Consider the following 18,082-nt stretch of genomic DNA (forward strand, 5'->3'; position numbering starts at 1 on the left):
AATCTTCAGATTTCGTGCGTAGTTTCGCTGGGAACTGGAATGATTCCCGTAACCGAGTTGAAAGAAATTGACGTTTTTCGGCCGGATAGTATATGGGATACGGCTAAACTAGCCTACGGTATCTCTGCGATTGGTAAAATTTTTCTTTTACAAAACTCTTACCAGCTCTTAATGCTTATGTTTTTAATTTAAATAGGAAACCTTCTGGTCGACCAGGCAACCGCATCCGACGGGCGGGTGGTGGATCGAGCCCGGGCCTGGTGCAGTATGATCGAGGTACCTTACTACCGGTTCAATCCGCAGATGTCCGACGACATCGCGATGGACGAAAAAATAGACGAACCACTGATCAACATGCTGTGGGAGGTGAAAGCCTACATGTATGCCAACCGGAAAAAGGTGATAGAAATGATCAACCAGCTGAAGTAGGGAAAGGTGACGTAGGTTAGCGACTCATAAACAATCAACAAACTAGAATCAACAGGAAATAACTCAGCCCTCACCGAGACAATACAAGAACGATTTACCCGCTGCTGGCACGTGTGGATCAAACCAAAGAAAAGAGAAACTTTCCAGTGCGTGTGTCACAACCGAATCGTTTCCTATGCAAGTCAAAAATCGTTGCAAATTTTCTGATCTAGATAGAGACAAAGTACAACGATAGAGATCTAACCCAACAAATAGCCTAACAATAACCCAGGATTTCAAACTATCTGCAGAACTACCTAGTTAGCGATTTCAAAGTTACACAAAGGCAGAATCTTGAGGGACAAGCAACAAGTATTCGATGGAATTACTGAAAAGACATTTCGATATAAGAGTAACAATAAACGAACGTAGAAGTTTTGATAACTGAACATATAAGAAAACCCCAGCGAAAATCAATCCCATTTATGCTGTTTGATTTGTGTGAATCTGGAAATATCAAATTTTTAGAAATTCGTTTTAAACTCTGGAAACAACTGAAGCAACCGAAGAGGAACAAACACAATAGTTAATCAATCGGAACAATGCAACCAAAACCACCTAGAAAAAACAATGATATCTTTGAGGGAGAGAATGATTAAACATGTACTAGTAGCTAGTAGGACTGTGTATATCCATAATCTGTGAAAGCTGTTTTTGTGAACGTGTTTTGTGTTTGACGTTAATCGACCGAACGGATGAACTAGTTACTATGGCTTAAGTCGCTTTCTCTTGCTTGAGGAACAAACGACAGCATGCAACAACAAACCATAGCAGGGTAAATTATTGATTGAAAATTGTTTGACAATGCGTGGCCTAGCAGATCACTTGAAGCTGTGAGTTTTTGTTTTTTTTTCTTTTATTTATCATTGAAGCAACACAGGGAACCCTGTCAAGATTACACAAGTAAGTTAAATTGATTGGATTCTATTAAAGAATTAGAAAAGTAGCTTATCTTAAATCTAGGTAAATTAACTGCTACTTTCCATAACTAATGGTCAATGTACGTTAATTCGGGAATATAATATGTTACTCAAAGTAATGGAACAATGGTTTAATATTTATCTTCTCTTTGGTTTACTTTAAAGAGCACTAGAAAAACCAACTTTATTAGCATGCTAAACACAATCATTTCCAACGCAGTATTCTCACAAGTTTGACCATCGTGATCATACGTGTGAATGTCAGTATGTATTACGAATCGAATATTACTAGTAGAAGAATTTCTAAGTTTTGTTCTTCCAGGCTTGTTCACGACGAAGAGGTCAACATTAGGGTTAACATTTGTGAGAAATGCGCTTTGCTCTGCATTCTCTGGAAATGTTGTTTTCTATGTAAGATTTATGCCGCAGCAACGTACAACAGTAGTGGAAAAGTAAAGTAATAAACGGTGTTGTATTTTGTGCGATCATTTGTCGTTGAAAATGTTACCGAAAATTAAGTGAAGTATTTTCTATCTTCGAAATCCTAGTCTTTGAAAAAATAGACAGATTAGTATAACTATCCACAAATCCACATCAACAGTCAAGCATCAATGAGAATTCTCATAAAAAATGCAGTTTTACTGTCAGAGAATTTGGAATGAAAAAGGAATTTCGTTTTGTTCTATAAATATCTGATAAAATTTAGATTGAATAATATTTTCATATTGAACAAAATGGCGAGTCAAAAAAACTATGAGAATTAAAAAAAGCATACCTAACTTATCGATCCTATTTCTTCAGTTCGTTTAATCCTCCACAACACAGAGCACGTTAATGCCGCTTTTCCCGAGATTAATACCTTCGACCAGTCCTTCGTGATGCGTTTTCATGTAGATGAGGAACTGAATGATGACGTAGAATAGATTGTTACGATCCTGAAACGACAAGAAACATTTAATTTGAAACTTGCGCTATTTCTTTGAATAAATAATACTCACATGAGCACAGTTATGGATTTTATCGTCGGAAATGAAGTTGAACTTTGGCTTCAATGAGTTCGCGAACAGGATGGCACATTTGGCCTTGTTCTTTGTGGCCACCTCGGCCAGCGTTTCCTTCGAGCTTTTCTTGTCCGCCAAAACCACATAGCGATGGTAGAAGGGACGGCCGCCTGGTTGAGGCAACGGCCGCAGCTGACTGTCCATGTAGGTACAGAACAGGTGGAAGATTATCTGCGGTAGAAAATGGTTTACGTATTATATCTTGTTGGCTTTTATCCTGGGGAAAAAAAAACTTACAGCCGAGTCCGTTGGTAGATGTTCGTCCCAACTTAGACCCTTGTACGAGGATCCCGAATTCCAGCGATAATCGGCGATGCAGCTTCCCTTGGATAGGTCTTTGATACGTTGTACCAGATACTCCTGATTTGTAGACATCTCTAGGAATGGAATCAACAGCGGCAATCGGGGTATGTACAGCGTTACCAACTGCTGGTTTTCAGCTGTCTTTTTGAGCCGTTCGAGACCGACGTGACCCAGTTGAATATCCGAGAAGCCGCGAGTTTTGAAGGACTGATCGATGCTGTTCATTTCCGATACGATACGCTGCAGAATCGTTAGAGATATCCACTGCAACAAAAGGAAAGGTTATGTTTCGGTACAAGATCATACATTGATGTTAAATGAATATGTTTAATGAATATCGACTACGGTAAATGATCTTGACTGATTATGAGTTGAACTTTTTGCTTTAATTAAGTCCAAGTTGCGTCGAATTGACCATTTATTTCAATTGGTGATCTAAGTGATCTTTCATTCTCTTACCATTCTAAGATTGGCCACATAGTTGGACAGCTGCACTGTCGAAACCTTCTTCAACACCTCAGAGCTGACATCGGACTCAATAGGATTGTAGGGTCCACTTCCGCTTTCATGTTCCTTCATCGTTTGCTTACTGGGTGGTGCCGAAGGAGAGAGCTGATACAGAGACGTTTTCAAAAGATTGGACATGTCGTCCAGCTTGTAGCTATTCCAAAAGGCATTAAATGTCCCACCCGCATTGTTCATCCGTTCCAGGAACGAGTTGTGTTGTCGATCTTCGAACGATACATCCCTTTATTGAAAAAAACTCATCGTTACGTTATTTTTTACAAATAGGTAACCCAACAAACCTCAAGTAGCTCTGCAACCCCTTCTCATCAACGATGAAATCATTCCGATTTGCGGCCAGCTTCCTCAAAGACGGCGAAACGCCAGTCGAGTTGTTTGCGCTAGTGTTAAAAGACCCCTCCAACGAATAGGCCGACAAGTTTCGATGATGATGATCAGATGTGCTGCCCTTCTGCGATGGACTTCCCCTATTAAAAACCCATCCAGGAGATGCGGCCGTCATTCCACTATCGTTCAACGAGCTCAAGCTAACGGACGAAACGTTAGCCGGGGTATTCGCTTGACTGGGTGGTATCTTCGGCCCAGGGGTCATTGTGACAAACGAATTATCATCGACATCAAACTTAAGCAGCTTCCGCTGCTGCTCGGTTCCCTTGAGCGGTTCCCGGCAAAAAACGTAGAAGAAATAGCGACCGAAATAGTACAGTACGCTGCAGCCCAAGATCGCGGAAGCCGCATACTCCAAGTAGTACCAATTTGAGAACGCATAAGGACATTTGTTGGAAATGTCGAAAAGCAGGACCGACAAGATAGCCACATTGATGGTACCCCATTTTAGGCATTCCCTCGAGCGACGATTCGTCAAGTACAAATCGAGCGTTCGATCCACCAAAGGGCTACGCTGAGTCGGCGAGTTGGGACTGCTGAAATTTAATCTTACCTAGAAAAAAGTTACGAATAATAATTTCATAAAACTTACCTAGTCGACATGCTAGAGTTTTAAGTTGTCAACGTTTAATTCCACTATTTTTCATCAAAGAATCAAAACCGGCTCCAGAAAACTGTTGAAAATTCGGCAAGGATGTCCATGCGCATTGTTTTGGTGCGACTTTTTGTTTGACGTTAAACAAAAAAGGCAAGCGTTTGTTTTTGAAGTTTGAATTTTTTAGCGGGAAGCGTTTTTAGATCTCTTTGACGAGTTCATTCGCGTGTATGCAATGCGTTTTCAGAAGGGATAAAATGGGAGCCGTTGTTTATTTTTAAACTTTCGTTTTTAAATTATGATTAATTTTGTGTGTTTTGTTCTTTAATTTGTGTTGTGCCCGTGTTTCACCGTTTCACGTTTACTAGCATCATTTTACAAACTCAGGTGAGTCTATTTCTTTATCAACAATTTTAATGCAAATATTTGTTTAGTTTTGCTCTTACGACCGCAATAGGGAAATGCGCGTATTGAAAAGTGCGCCAAACGAAATAATGCGAATTGTCTGACATGATTGTCAGGGAACATTAACTGAAATTTAAAAAAAAATATATATATATAGGATGTAAAAAAACCATTTTTTTAGATAAATTCAACTGTGAACAATCAAATCCAGAGCACCTGAATCCGTGGTCCAAACAACCGATTAAGACTCAAATTCCGACCAAAGCATCCGAATCCGTGGTCCATTTTACCAGTTTCAACTAAATTTCTTTAGAACCGATATAAAGATTGATTCAAAACTAATGAGATTTGAATCCAATTCGACGGATTTCGGTAAAAAAATTACCGCCCGGTAATTTTCGTTTACTGAGTGGTAAACCGCGGTTGGATAAAAATCATGACAATCATTTGAACACTCAATAACTATCAGCTAGATCTTTTTAAAAGCTGAATTTTTTTTCATTTTTGCACGTTTTAACTTCAAGATGACATTATGGCATTCTTTAAAAAAATTAAAAAAAAACAATGCATTCTTCAAAGGATCAAAATTTTTCATTACATGGTTAAATAGAGGCACTATCAAAATTAAATTAGAAATTCATTTTCGTTCTTAAACGTCGTGTTTCTCTTTGAAATTTCAGCCATTTGCATATAAATTTTCGCTGGGTACATTCGTTTTTGTGACTTCACAAAAAAAAATCCAATATGGCTCTTGACACTACCTTATTTAAATATTCCTTGCCATTTGACGCAAATCTGAACCAGAGTGCCTCCAGTAGGGTGGGTGCATATATTGAGGAAAAGTAGGCATGGGGGTACCAAAATTTTCTCATTGGTGGGGGGTGGAGACGGTGCGCTTTATACACGCAAAATAATTTTCACTTAAAAAATAAGTGACATCCCGAATAGAAAAACATTGGGAAAAAACCATGAATTTCGTTGTCACAATACCATGGATTTCATAGTTGACACTATGAATATCATCGTACATGAAACCATGAAATTACTGTTAAATTTATCGTTTTCGACATTGAAATTAATGGTTTTGACCAAATTTACCATGAAAAAAGGGGGTTGTTAAGCAACTTAACCATGAAAAAATGAACTTTTTTCCATACATCTAGAAACACGAAACTATAAAGTTGACGGTTATTATAGCTTCCGGTTTTTCTAATAGGAACTGTGGATACCATTGTTTTCCAATGAATTTTCATTGTTTCTAGGAAAATGAAAGTCAATGTAATATTGTATTCTAGATCATGAAATGCCAATCCAGTTTTTATTTTTATTTAAAAAAAATCAGTTTTGTTCATTTTTGTTTGTTATTAATTACTTTAATTCTTTCACTAAAATTTATCACTGTAGTAAAATAAATCAATTTTTAAATAAAGTCTTTTTCCGGGCCGCTGGTAGGTTGAACCTACTGATGCGCTGCTTTAATTTCTTTAACATGGGCGTTTACTAGGCGGTTTGGAGCATTGAACACGTATCGGATCTTCTGATGGCATCTTTCCGGTCTTTCCAACCTTGTGAAAGGCCTCCAGGCCTTATCTCCTGCTCGTGTGTTTGTGTCACTGAAATTGCAAAAAAAAAAAAAGTTTTAGAGAATGTTTTTCCCTTGGTTTAATTCCACTCACCGATTGGATCCGAAAAATCACCAAAACTGCCGAAAAACCGACCGTCGACCGAGATTATACAGAGATATCTGTAGTAAATTCTCGCCATACGTAATTTCATTTGAATTTCAAGTGATGGGTCAAGTGAATTCACTTAAGTGACCGGTCAAGTGAATTACACAATGACGTCCGAGTGAAATTTATCTGAATTTCTAAGTTAGTTTCAAGTTAATTATCTCTCGCGTTTTTAAATAAAAGAACATTTATAGAACACCACTTGGATTTCAAATTCTTACATAAAGCTTTCGCCATAAATTTATTGAAGTGAATGTGGATGAATTCACTTGAAATTTAAGTGACTGCCAAGTGAAATGTATATCTCGCACTTGAATGGAAGAAAATCACTGGATCCTTGTTTTTAAGTGAAAAATCATGTGTATTTTAAGAGTGAATTTGGGTTCAGTGTACGATTACGATTGCCTGTCACAAGATGGACGATTCCGTGCATTGGTATAAGAACACACCTGAAGCTTTACACGCCTTGATCTGAACCGTTTGACAGTCAACGGATCATGAGTGCACGCTCATTTTATTATAACCATTTATGGTTCTTAAATAACCATTTTATGATATTTACTTCAAAACCGCCAATATGGTTATTTTTCAACATTTTTTCTAGAAAGAATTTTAACCATTTTGATAGTTTTCGAGTATAAACCAGAAAATGGTTGAATAATTTGATATCGCCATTTTGAAAGCGGTAATTGCAGCCGGACGCCCATTAAGCAAAATTTGTTCTTCTGCGGAACAGCATCTAGTTTCCAGAAAAATCGGTTCTGGAAGTCTTGGAAACTTAAGATTTGTAGGAGATGGAGAAAGGTAAGTGATTTCTTCTAATAACTTGTCGATCCCAACATCATAAACAAAAAAATTTCAGGGTACCGATTGGATGACGCCGGTTTAGGCACAGCAGATACACCAACAACATTCAACAGGATGAGGACTCACTTACCGGTCCATCGTTACCAGCCACAGCTAATGGAAGTTCAAAAGAAATTGTGTTTCACACCATCCGGAAGGAGCTGGAATGTATGAAAAACATCACCAGCGAGACAATGATTATTCGCCAGACCAGGCTCCTCCACCCCCACCCCGTTAAGGATAGCAGACTAGTGATTATTGTATTGGACATCCCGCAAGAGCTCGTTTCCATCCATAAATCCCGGTAGCGCTCGTGGGGGAATTTTACTTTTGCTACCAGTTGATTCGGCTGCTTAAATAGTATTATGTTTATAAGTATTATGTACAAGAAATAAAATTATTATCCTGATGACGTTTTTCTAAATTCCTTCGAGAATTGTAATCAATTTCACAAATCAAACAAAACAGCTCTTACGGTTAAAAAATAACCATTTTTCAATTTCTTCGGTAATGTTCCTTACAGTTAAAAAATAACCATATTTCTACTTCTCCCCGAAAAGTCATTTTATGGGTTTTCATGGAGAACTCATAAAATGGCATTTCCCGGGAAAAGGTCAAAAATGGTTATTTTTGAAACATAAATGGTTTAATTGTTTCTAGCGTGTGGATTGGATCTAATTTTTGTTCCAATTCTTGTATAAATTATTAGACTCAAGAATAGACCACGATTACAGGTGCTCTCACTTATGAATTGTTGGGTGAAAATTCAATCAATAGCACAACTTCTATCTTTATTGTAAAAAATGTATAACTTTTCATCACCACCAAAAGTCAAATTAAATATAGACCGTTTTGGCCTAAGCTCTAATAAAACTTAAATGTCGTTAAAGTTAAAAAAAATCACAAGTTGAATTTCGAAATTATCGACGATTTTCGGTGAGTTTGAATAAAAATCAGACAAAATTACCAGTTGTCCTTATACGTTTCGAGCTACTCTGGCTACTATGTATGGACAACTGGTAAATTTCTTTGATTATTTTTGAAACTTACTGAAAAACGTCGATTACTTTGATGTACATTACAAATTAAAATTAAATTACGTGGACATTCAGTTTCGAACCAAAAGAAATTTGTTCAAGCAAAATTCATAAAAAATTTCAAATAACGGAGTTACATATATAGAATGAAAATAAATAATATAAAAGTATACTTCTATTTTTTTCTGATTTTTTCCCTTAATATCGACGCAATTTGAGGATTTTGTTTTAACTTACGAATTTTATCGTCAACTTTGATCCAGAATTTTTTATTTGCTTTTACTACCTTTTACTTTTACACTGAATCAGGAGTTTCTTTAATTGGATTGCGGACCAAATACGTGATATCTCTCACTTGATGCGCGTGCACTGAGGAGCATAACTTAAATGTGATAAATTTTATCAAGAAATTTTATTCTACATAATTATGTACAATACTTTCTATAACTCAAAGTACTAAATTTGTAAAATTTGGTCCAGTCGTTTCTGAGGTATAGAGTGCCAAATTTTGGTGATTTTCGGCTTAGATTTCTCTGCGATCCTTAATGTGTTAATTTGGAATCACTTCTCCAAAACTTAATTTACAAATCTTCAATTTATATCGCTATACTGGTTTTTATGAGTTTTAAACCAACCTTTGTCGTTAATTTTTTATATACTGAGCTATTCCTGCAATTTACCTAAATGATTAGAAAACATAATTAGCTCTAAACTTTTATTTAGTGTTTTAACAATTGCTCTTAAGATTCGAATAAAATAAATGTATGTCGAGATGTAGCATGCTAGATAGCCTCATTCAAACTGCTTTTTATTCGAATTTGAATTCTTTTTTCGGTCGTGTTATTTTTAAACGATGTGTCGTCCATACTCGTTCAACGAGTTTATCAAACACGACATAAATTTGCAATTCTCAAATATTAAAACACCATTTAAATTTTTCAATCTTGATTTTTCGTTTTCAATTCGAATTTTCAACTACAGTTAAAATCTTTGAATTTTTCACTAAGGAATCGAGGATTTTTTTTTATCTATAAATCACTTCTTAAACGTTTGCCTGTTCAAGTTTATTGTTTTAAATATCAGAACATTGTGATCAAAATTTAAATTTTTTTGATCTTATTTTGAATAACAATAAACAAATGTTTGAATTTTGGTTCCCAATTGGATATCGGTACTCTAAAATGTGAAACTTGATTTTTAATTCTGAGTTTCATAATATCTTATATATCTGGCAAAGAAAATCTAATTTTGGACGGTTCTTTCTAAGTATTGAAAAAATATGTTGCTTAAGTTTTGAAAATATTGAAATACATAAAAGATTCATGAAAACCGAAAACTGAATTTAATCAATCTTTTGTGCCATTTAACAAGGATTGACAAAGTAGTGACAGAATAAAATTTTTAAATATCTTTCGGCCTTACCAAAACTGGAAAAAGATGAAGCACAACGTCCAACATGCTTATTCTTCCATGAAAAAAAAAAATGGAAATCGATCTTCCATAACGATAATCGGCAAAACCACACGAATGATTAAACACATCGGTTACCCGCAGAGGTATCGGTTATCAATCACCGACACTTTTGTCTTGTCTGATCAGCCTAAAAGGTGTTCAAATGAGGTACGAGTCATATTACAAACCGCAATACCTACCTTTTTTTTGCATGGTATAATCTAGTCACATCAAGATAATGAACGTTAAGAGCAGTAGTTTCTTAACTACTGCTCTTAATTGTTTCTCAATTTACATGCTTTTATTGTACTAGAAATTTTTTTTTTTTAAATTGAAAGTTTCTGGTGTGATAAAAAAAAATCTAGCAGCAAAAGTGCTTCGATAAACAATCAGAATTTAAAAAATATTAATAGTGTGTTTCGGATACAATTACAATCGAATTCAACCAGTTCATTTTTAAAGATTTATTATCACATCGATATAAATAATGATTGAATATTTACACATCTTTTACAAGCAACTCGCGCTATGGTATAATAATACGATAAGATATTTTCCTATAAGCTAAATAGAACCGTGCATTATTATTGTGCTCTTTGATTTGTTGCGGCACTTTCAGTTTGTGCAAACTGTGTATACACATACGACTTTGGCCTTGAGAATTATATACTTAGTAGGTATAGTACAATTTGCCCTTAGGAAGAAAACGATGATCGATGTTGAATCATACCGAGTACACAAACACACAAGCCATTGGTATAGGAAATGATACTCCTTGGGGAATATTCGATAGCACAAACCGGCTGTTTGAGCGTATCAAAGTACGGAGCTATTAGGTAAAGTGATGCAGATAACATCAGCGGACAAATTTTACTGCGACGACGCACTGTGAGTCAGCAGCATCACATCCTCCGGCAGGGGTTTCCGCTTGTAATTGGTTTCGGTCACCAGAAATACTACCAGGCCACCGTAGACGATCATCAGCATACCGATCATGTTGACCAGAACGCCCTGGGCGGGAAGGCTGCTGTATTTATCACTGGGGAAAGTTTAGAAATAAGTTTAATTAGTCAATGGTGTATAGATTCAACTATTCTGTGCAATCTAAAATTGGAAACAACATTTCTTTTCGTTACTTTTTAAAAATGAATAAAACCTTGAGTGCATTATTTCCAATCGAATCAATAGGTTAGTTTTTGTTTTTCCTGTAGATAAATTTAAAATGAAATCTAATGCTTTGATGAATCAGTTTGAATATAAATTACACAATGCAACAAAATCCACATTTTTTTCGAAGTGCAAACAATTTAATAGGTAATTTTGAATAATTTGGGTACGCTGATTCCAAACATATACCTAATAAGATTTTTTTTTCTATCACCTCTTGTTTTCGAGAACACTTTTGAAGAAAAGTAAAAATTTAAAAAATTAATTTGTGCATAAAGGTTTTAATTCAATGATAAACTTTCCCCAAGATCGTTATTTTCTTTATATCGATCCTTATATCTTTATATCGTTTTTTTTCCAATTCAATAAAAAACGGGAATTTTGACGGAATGTTGAAGAAGATTTTATTCTAATGTAATGTTTGATATTTGTAATGTGATCTTTGATATTTCTTAAAGCATGAGTCAAATTCTTTTGCAGTCTTCAACAAAGTACAGAAGCTAAAATCTTCATCAAGAAATTGTCATCTCATCTATTCAAAATTAAATAATCTTATTAAAGCTTTGTTTTTCTGAACTAGAATATCTAGGCAAGATTTGAATCCTTGATTAAAGAAGGATTACAAGGTCGGAACAAATTCGTCATAGCACCGGCGAGTAGAAATAGAAGATGAAGAGACAATAAATAAGCTTTTGTTCTACATTTTATGAAATGCCAAAGGGTGATCGGTCAAAATTTGGTCAAGAGAAAACGCGTGTAAATCTGTGAAATCGTTTATTTAAAAAATCAAATTAAATTTCTTTCTCAAGTGTAGGGGCGCACCCTAACACACACAACTGTACATCGTGATTAGTCTTACCTGGTAAACATGAGATACCTTGGAGAAAGGAGAACTGTCAGATGCGAGAGCGGGAAAAAGGGAATTCGATTGAGAAACGGTAAAGCGACGGGACGTGAGTGAACGGATGTGAAAGAATATTGTGTTCTAAGTTTGAGATTAAGATTGTTGTCGGGAAATCTCTACATCTGGCGACGAGGATAACAAACAAGAAACAGGAAACAAAAATGCTTAAAGAAAATTGATGTTGTTCAAATGAATAAGTTAAATTTTAGTTCGACTAGGTGCGGCTTCTCGTAAAAGATGACAAGAACTTTTATGAAAAAGAATGCTTCTGAGGAAGGTGAATGCAATTCCTCTGAGGAGGAATAGTTAAGTTCCTCTGAGGAGGAAGAGAAGTTCCTCTGAGGAGGAAGAGAAGTTCCTCTGAGGAGGAAGAGAGAAATTCCTCTGAGGAGGAAGAGAGAAGTTCCTTCATGGAAGAATTCGATTTCTTTGAGAAGGAATAAGAGGTGCAAAGAGATCCCTACATGTAGCATGCAGCGCACGACTTTTAGCCGACTCTAACAGCCCGCCGTCAGCCACGAAAGAATCGTCTAGCAAAGTTGCAAACTGATTCTTTCTGCCTTATGTGCAGAACGTCGAACGTGTCTGCAAGTAAAAGTCAGCCGCGCGGTAAAATCCTTTGACTGCACGTTCCGAAAATTACAAACGATTCTCCGAAGTTAGGAACAGCTGCAAACTTGCAAGCCCGAAGATAAAATCCCTTGAGCCGAACAGAAAGAATCATTTCCGAAGATAGCTACAGTCTGCAAGTTGCTTGCATGCAGCGGGATGGTGCGATGTACGTTTTCAAACTTGCAAGTTACAGAACGGTGGACCCGTTCTTGTGTGGTTGGATTCGTTCCACTAACCTAAGACCGACCGAACCAAATCCATGGAGGAAGAAAGTGATAGGCCGAGGTGCCGTCGACTATCCATTCAGTTGCCGTTCAGCCATCGAAGCGTGCGTGCGTAGCGTATGTACATGGCTATCCGCATAACGCGCGGCATGCCGTACAACAAGAGCAAGGACATGATGGAGTTGTTGTTGTTGGTGCCTTCGTGTTTGTAACCGTTCGTTACACCTCAAAAATGTGTCTTCGACACATCATCAATTTTGACTTCAACCCTGACCAAGAAACGTCAAAGCCATCAACACTCAAGGGCTCTCAGGGATTCCTCCCGTTTTACCGCTTTCCCTACAACAGCACGCAGCCACCTCTCTCACAAGAGAATTTCCATGGGCGGAGGAAACTTTACTGTTAACACGGGGAAGTGCTATCACCCAAACAACGACACACGTATCTGAGCTTACTATGTAGTTGTAAATTTTTGTGTGTCGGTCGGATTTTCATAGCTTGCGCAATATCGACCAACGAAATGCAAGGTCTTTCTGTCCTCGAGCTCCTCAGAGTAAAGTTGTGCGCGCCGTGTTAAACGAAGCTAATTAAAAACGGGCAAATATATTAAAACATAAAAAACGATCACAAGCTAAAAGTCGTTAGTACGTGTGATAGTTACTAAGAAAAAGTACGCTACAAATTCGACTCGAAGATTACAATCACAAAACGAGAAACAAATTAAAACCGAATATACAGAAAAAGATTAAAAATACGTTCAATAGTACAACGAGGAAAAACAAACAAGTTAAAATTATATCCTGAAGAAAAAGGTCCAGAGGACCTTTTTCTTTTCGTTTATAACCTCAATCTCAGGAGCATCCTCGACGGGTCGCGGTTTAAGACGAAACCGAATCTGCGTTCCGTGGACAGAAAACTGATTGCCGCTGGTGGACATAACCTCTAAAAGGTCCGCCATCCCACATAATCATCATCAAGTTGATTCCAACACCATTCGGGACGCCGAATTGGGTGTGTGAATCTTCTGGAGTAGCTGCCAGTCGGAGGATCCAGTTTCCTGAACCAGAATGTATAAACCTTAAACCTAATCATAAAACCGCAAGTATGGACCGAATTGTGACGTCAAGTTTAGGCTCTATGCAGCCAATAAATGTTCTACTAAAAGTTTGTAAAACCAAGCCCCCCTGTATTAGTTTTTTACCAAGAATGATTTACACCCATATTGTGATATTGCTTCCGTATTCCATCGTTCTCTAAAAACAACCCTCTGAAGAGTTCTCGCATTTTGGTCTTCAATTAGATTAGATTCCACATACATCTGACAACGGTTGGTAGCATGCGAGGTACCACCCGTGACTTAACATTTAGCTCGATTCCCCCATTTGGACATCACTGTTTGAGTTCGACTCAAGAGGGAATAGCCCGTGTTGAAAAATCCTATAACGACCCTGAGTTCTATCCACCCCACCCACTAATCCAAAATATAAACAAACCACCCACCCGCTGAGCAACCGCGAGTTACATGTTCGTTTCGTGTTCTTCTAAGACGGATTCGAAAGGAAGTGGTGCCCAACTGTTATTTTAGTTTTCAATTATCATACCAGGGTGATTGATATAAATCATCAAAGCTAATACAAGCAAATTAGTTTTGATTATAACTTTGTCATCTTACAAGTTATTTATGAACACAAAGTTGTTAAATAAAACTGATTCAAACTATGTTGAAAAATCATCTATGATGTTTTAAAACAGTGCTGCGTTAAAATTCTTTGAAGTTTCGTCCCGAAAACTTCTTTGAAGTTACGTCCCTAAAATTCAATCGATTTTCCGAAGGCAGGATCACTTGATTAGTAGGATCACAGACTAAATTGTGTAAATTTCAAATTTAGAATTCAGTTTCATTTGCTTAGACATGTATAAGAATCACGTCATCTTTACCAAGTAATCTTGGGAGTCATGTCTTCTTCTGTGGTCTGCAACACTCATTTGGTTTTTTACAGAAAGTTTGTACAGCTCAGTTCAAAACTCAATAGAAATTCAGTGCTTGTTCGTCGTCATTCCAACCTTGAACTCAAAAACTCCACACTCTGTTTGATTCAAATCTTCTATCAATGTTTTATAACTGGTTTTGAATGATTTTGGCGTACTGAACTCGAATATTTGGTGAGATTTTGTCTATCGCATCCAGTTTTACTGATAAGGCTTTTAAAAAACAGTTCTATGATAAATCAATCATTGACTATATATTATGTTTTACTTCTTTGCTGAAGACTGTAAAGCGTTTTAAGTTATACTTTGAAAAATATCTATGATTCATTTTGGTACAAATTTTCATCAGAATTTCGTTTCAACAGAAGGAAAAAACCAACAAAATTTCTTTGACTTCAAAGCCAAAATTACTTGCAATCTTCGTAGAAACTTTAATTTTAAAAATCTTACTCTTCAGTTGTATATATTTCAGATATTACGAAACTGCTTATAAAAAGCTGGACGTTTCACGGTTAAACATATCACGCTTTCGACCATAAAATTTGGGCACCACTTCCTTTCGAATCCGTCTTACACTGAACAAAATCGGGCTATAAACAGTATTGGGAATTTTAGTATTTTTGCACTACTAGAAAATCCAATACTTTTTATAGATGAGCGCAAAATTTTGCGCATATAGTTTAGCGTTCCGATAAATTTTATAGGAATTTCCAGTGAAAGTAATATAATCGTAATTTGGTAAAAATGATTATTCTAGACAATGAAATGAATGTATTTAATTCTACTTGCGATTTTTAAATGGATTTGTTATGAAAAATAAAACATCTGGGCTTGAAGCATTATAATATTTTATTTATATCTCCTATACACGTACACCGTGGGAGAAGAAAAAATGACAATAACTTACAGCAGGTGGGGTGATGCGATGCGAGAAACGTTTCCGGCGGATATCTGCTTTTGGATTTGGTGGTGCTGCTGTTGTCGCTGGTGGTGCTGCTGTTGCCGCTAGTGGTGGCGATGGTGATACGATCATCGACGGCTTAGTGCGCTTCCACCGTCGGTGAAAAAAACTGGCTCCTGGTAGCTGCTTCTGTGGTGTTGATCTCTTGCTCCAGCCTTCGGAATGTTGTGATTATGTTTTCGCAATCATGATTGAGGAACTGGACGAGTGATTTTTTTTTCCGCCTGCTGTTCATGATGTGAATGCATGGTCGTTTCTGCCCAGTTTTCACCTCGTTCGGCGCTGGAACAGTTCCGGCGTTTGTCCGGCCGGATGGTAGAGTTTTTTTTCGCATCTAATGCGAGCTGTACGGGGGGTAGAAAAAATTAAAATTATAGCTATATAAAACAGTTTTTCCACTTACCTTCATCGCTAGCGATGTTTTCGGCCTCGGTGCGTAAAGTTTTCAGTACTTTTTTGGCCATTTTACGGGTTTTCTTACCAAACCAAACCTTACAAATCAGTCGATGTCGAGTCGATGCGAATTGTTAGTAAATTTATCAGATATGCAAAATATAAATTCTATATAAATATAAACATTTGAAAATTAATGGATTTTCTAATACATTTGATTAAGATTATAAAGCTCATGGTATTCATTAGATTTTCCTATACTTTTTAGTATGTTTTTCTTCGATAAAATACATTTGCAGAATCTATTGAATTTTCCAATAACTTGTACAGGATAAATCATTACTTTGTATATGAGCGATTAACTTTAAAAATTATTGGAATGACCTAGTAGATTTTATTTCCAGATTTGGTTCAGTGTAGAAGGAAACGAAACGAGCACGAAGGCACCAACAACAACTCCATCATGTCCTTACTTTTGTAGTACGGCGCGCCGAGCGTTATGCTGATAGCCATGTACATACGCTACGCGCGCACGCTTCGATGGCTGAACGGCAACTGAATTGATGGTCGGTGGCGGTGGTTCTTCGGCCTATCACTTTCTTCCTCCGTGGATTCGGTTCGGTCGGTCTTAGCTTAGGTTAGTGGAACGAATCCATCCGCACAAGAACGAGTCCACCGTTCTGTAACTTGCAACTTGCAAGTTTGCAAACGTACATCGCCGCGCTGCAAGTCTGCAAGCAAGCAACTTGCAGACTGTAGCTATCTTCGGAAATGATTCTTTCTGTTCGGCTCAAGGGATTTTATCTTCGGGCTTGCAAGTTTGCAACTGTTCCTAACTTCGGAGAATCGTTTGTAATTTTCGGAACGTGCAGTCATCGCGCGGTTGACTTTTACTTGCAGACACGTTCGACGTTCTGCACGTAAGGGGAAAAGAATCAGTTTGCAACTTTGCAAGATGATTCTTTCGTGGCTGACGTCGGGCTGTAAGAATCGGCACTGCATGTAGCGTAAAGGGATCTCTTTGCACCTCTGTTTATTGTACATTATTCGAATTAAGATTTAATAGATCTGTGTTTTGGAAGATTTACATATTTCAAATTTGAAAACTAGACTGCTGAGAAATTATTTTGAAGCAAATTTCATTTTGAAAATTTTTTCAATGACTGACCGAAAAAATAATTGATTTAAAACTTTCATTGTGATTTGTTTTGAAAAAATTGATTCATTTCATCACTAAAATTTATTATTTTTTGAGTTCGTGTAAAAATAATGAGTAAGGAAAAGATGTTTGAAATCAATTTCCTTCTTTATTGTGTAATTTGGTATTGTTATTATTTTTAGCTAAATTTGAATTTCGAAAACCCCTCCCCATGGACGGGTCCTTCGCACAGGCCTGCTCTTAGACATTTGGCTTTGGCGGCATCCATAAATTACGTAACGCAAAAAATGCACTTTTTTGACCCCCTCCCCTCCGTATGTCACAAATCGTAACGCTTCGACATACCCCCCTATGAAAATTACGTAACGCTGACAATTACCCCCCCCCCCCCCACCATCTTCTCATGATTTTAAACACTGATTTTCGAAGGTAAAAAAAATCTAATATAATAAACGGAATTATTATCCATCCAAATCGCTTCTCAGTACTCATTGATGCCTTATTACGAGTTGCTCTGTGCTTGTTAACTGGTAATCTACCTTGTTTACTTTATTTTGTTCAAGCAGCATGACTTGTTATGCAAAATGAACTCAACTTAGTAATATTCGTCAGAATAATCAAAATAGCTGATCGGAATAAACAAAATCAATTGAGAAAAAATAGTAACATTTCCGTCTTAAGATTGGATTGAGTTCTTGGGGGTAAATGTGCCTAATATTCGGTTTTCCAACGGTTATTTCACGGATATCCAATACACGTTTAGTCTATCTTAGAATCTTTAAATAGGAATGGTTACAAACCAGTTTCAATCTTGTTAAAGCCTACAAATTTTAAGGTGATTTTAGTTTGCTTATCATTTAGCAAAAATTGCATGATATTAAAAAAGCTGCGATTAAATTGAAATTTTTTAGGAAAAAAATCGTTACGTAACGATGAGCATAGTA

At 36.7% G+C, this 18,082-nt stretch overlaps 3 protein-coding genes across 9 annotated transcripts in view; 1 reads left to right on the forward strand and 2 right to left on the reverse strand.

Moving 5' to 3' along the window:
- LOC129753640 (85/88 kDa calcium-independent phospholipase A2) overlaps positions 1-605 on the forward strand; it is a 55,203-nt gene extending 54,598 nt beyond the window's left edge. For both annotated transcript variants that reach the window (XM_055749473.1, XM_055749474.1), the window contains 2 exons: positions 10-133; positions 197-605. In XM_055749473.1, coding sequence (XP_055605448.1) covers positions 10-133; positions 197-429 — 357 coding nt within the window. In that variant the 3' untranslated portion in view covers positions 430-605. The remainder of the gene's footprint in view (positions 1-9; positions 134-196) is intronic.
- A 1,484-nt stretch (positions 606-2,089) lies between these two features.
- On the reverse strand, positions 2,090-4,411 carry LOC129753642 (transmembrane protein 209). 2 transcript variants are annotated; one of them, XM_055749475.1, is made up of 6 exons: positions 4,257-4,411; positions 3,559-4,200; positions 3,212-3,500; positions 2,687-3,016; positions 2,387-2,620; positions 2,090-2,323 (listed from the first exon to the last, which is right to left on the reverse strand). In XM_055749475.1, the coding sequence occupies exons 1-6, from the start codon at positions 4,265-4,267 to the stop codon at positions 2,195-2,197; spliced, it is 1,635 nt and encodes a 544-aa protein (XP_055605450.1). In that variant the 5' UTR covers positions 4,268-4,411; the 3' UTR covers positions 2,090-2,194. The 2 variants fall into 2 exon arrangements, with proteins under 2 accessions (XP_055605450.1, XP_055605451.1); XM_055749476.1 differs by having other exon boundaries at positions 3,559-4,197; positions 4,257-4,403.
- Positions 4,412-10,178: 5,767 nt separating this feature from the next.
- LOC129755502 (transmembrane ascorbate-dependent reductase CYB561) overlaps positions 10,179-18,082 on the reverse strand; it is a 30,307-nt gene continuing 22,403 nt past the window's right edge. For all 5 annotated transcript variants that reach the window (XM_055752027.1, XM_055752030.1, XM_055752029.1 and 2 more), the window contains exon 4: positions 10,179-10,768. In XM_055752027.1, coding sequence (XP_055608002.1) covers positions 10,600-10,768 — 169 coding nt within the window. In that variant the 3' untranslated portion in view covers positions 10,179-10,599. The remainder of the gene's footprint in view (positions 10,769-18,082) is intronic.

The sequence above is a fragment of the Uranotaenia lowii genome, chromosome 3, assembly GCF_029784155.1.
Source record: "Uranotaenia lowii strain MFRU-FL chromosome 3, ASM2978415v1, whole genome shotgun sequence".
Taxonomy (NCBI): Eukaryota; Metazoa; Arthropoda; class Insecta; order Diptera; family Culicidae; genus Uranotaenia; species Uranotaenia lowii.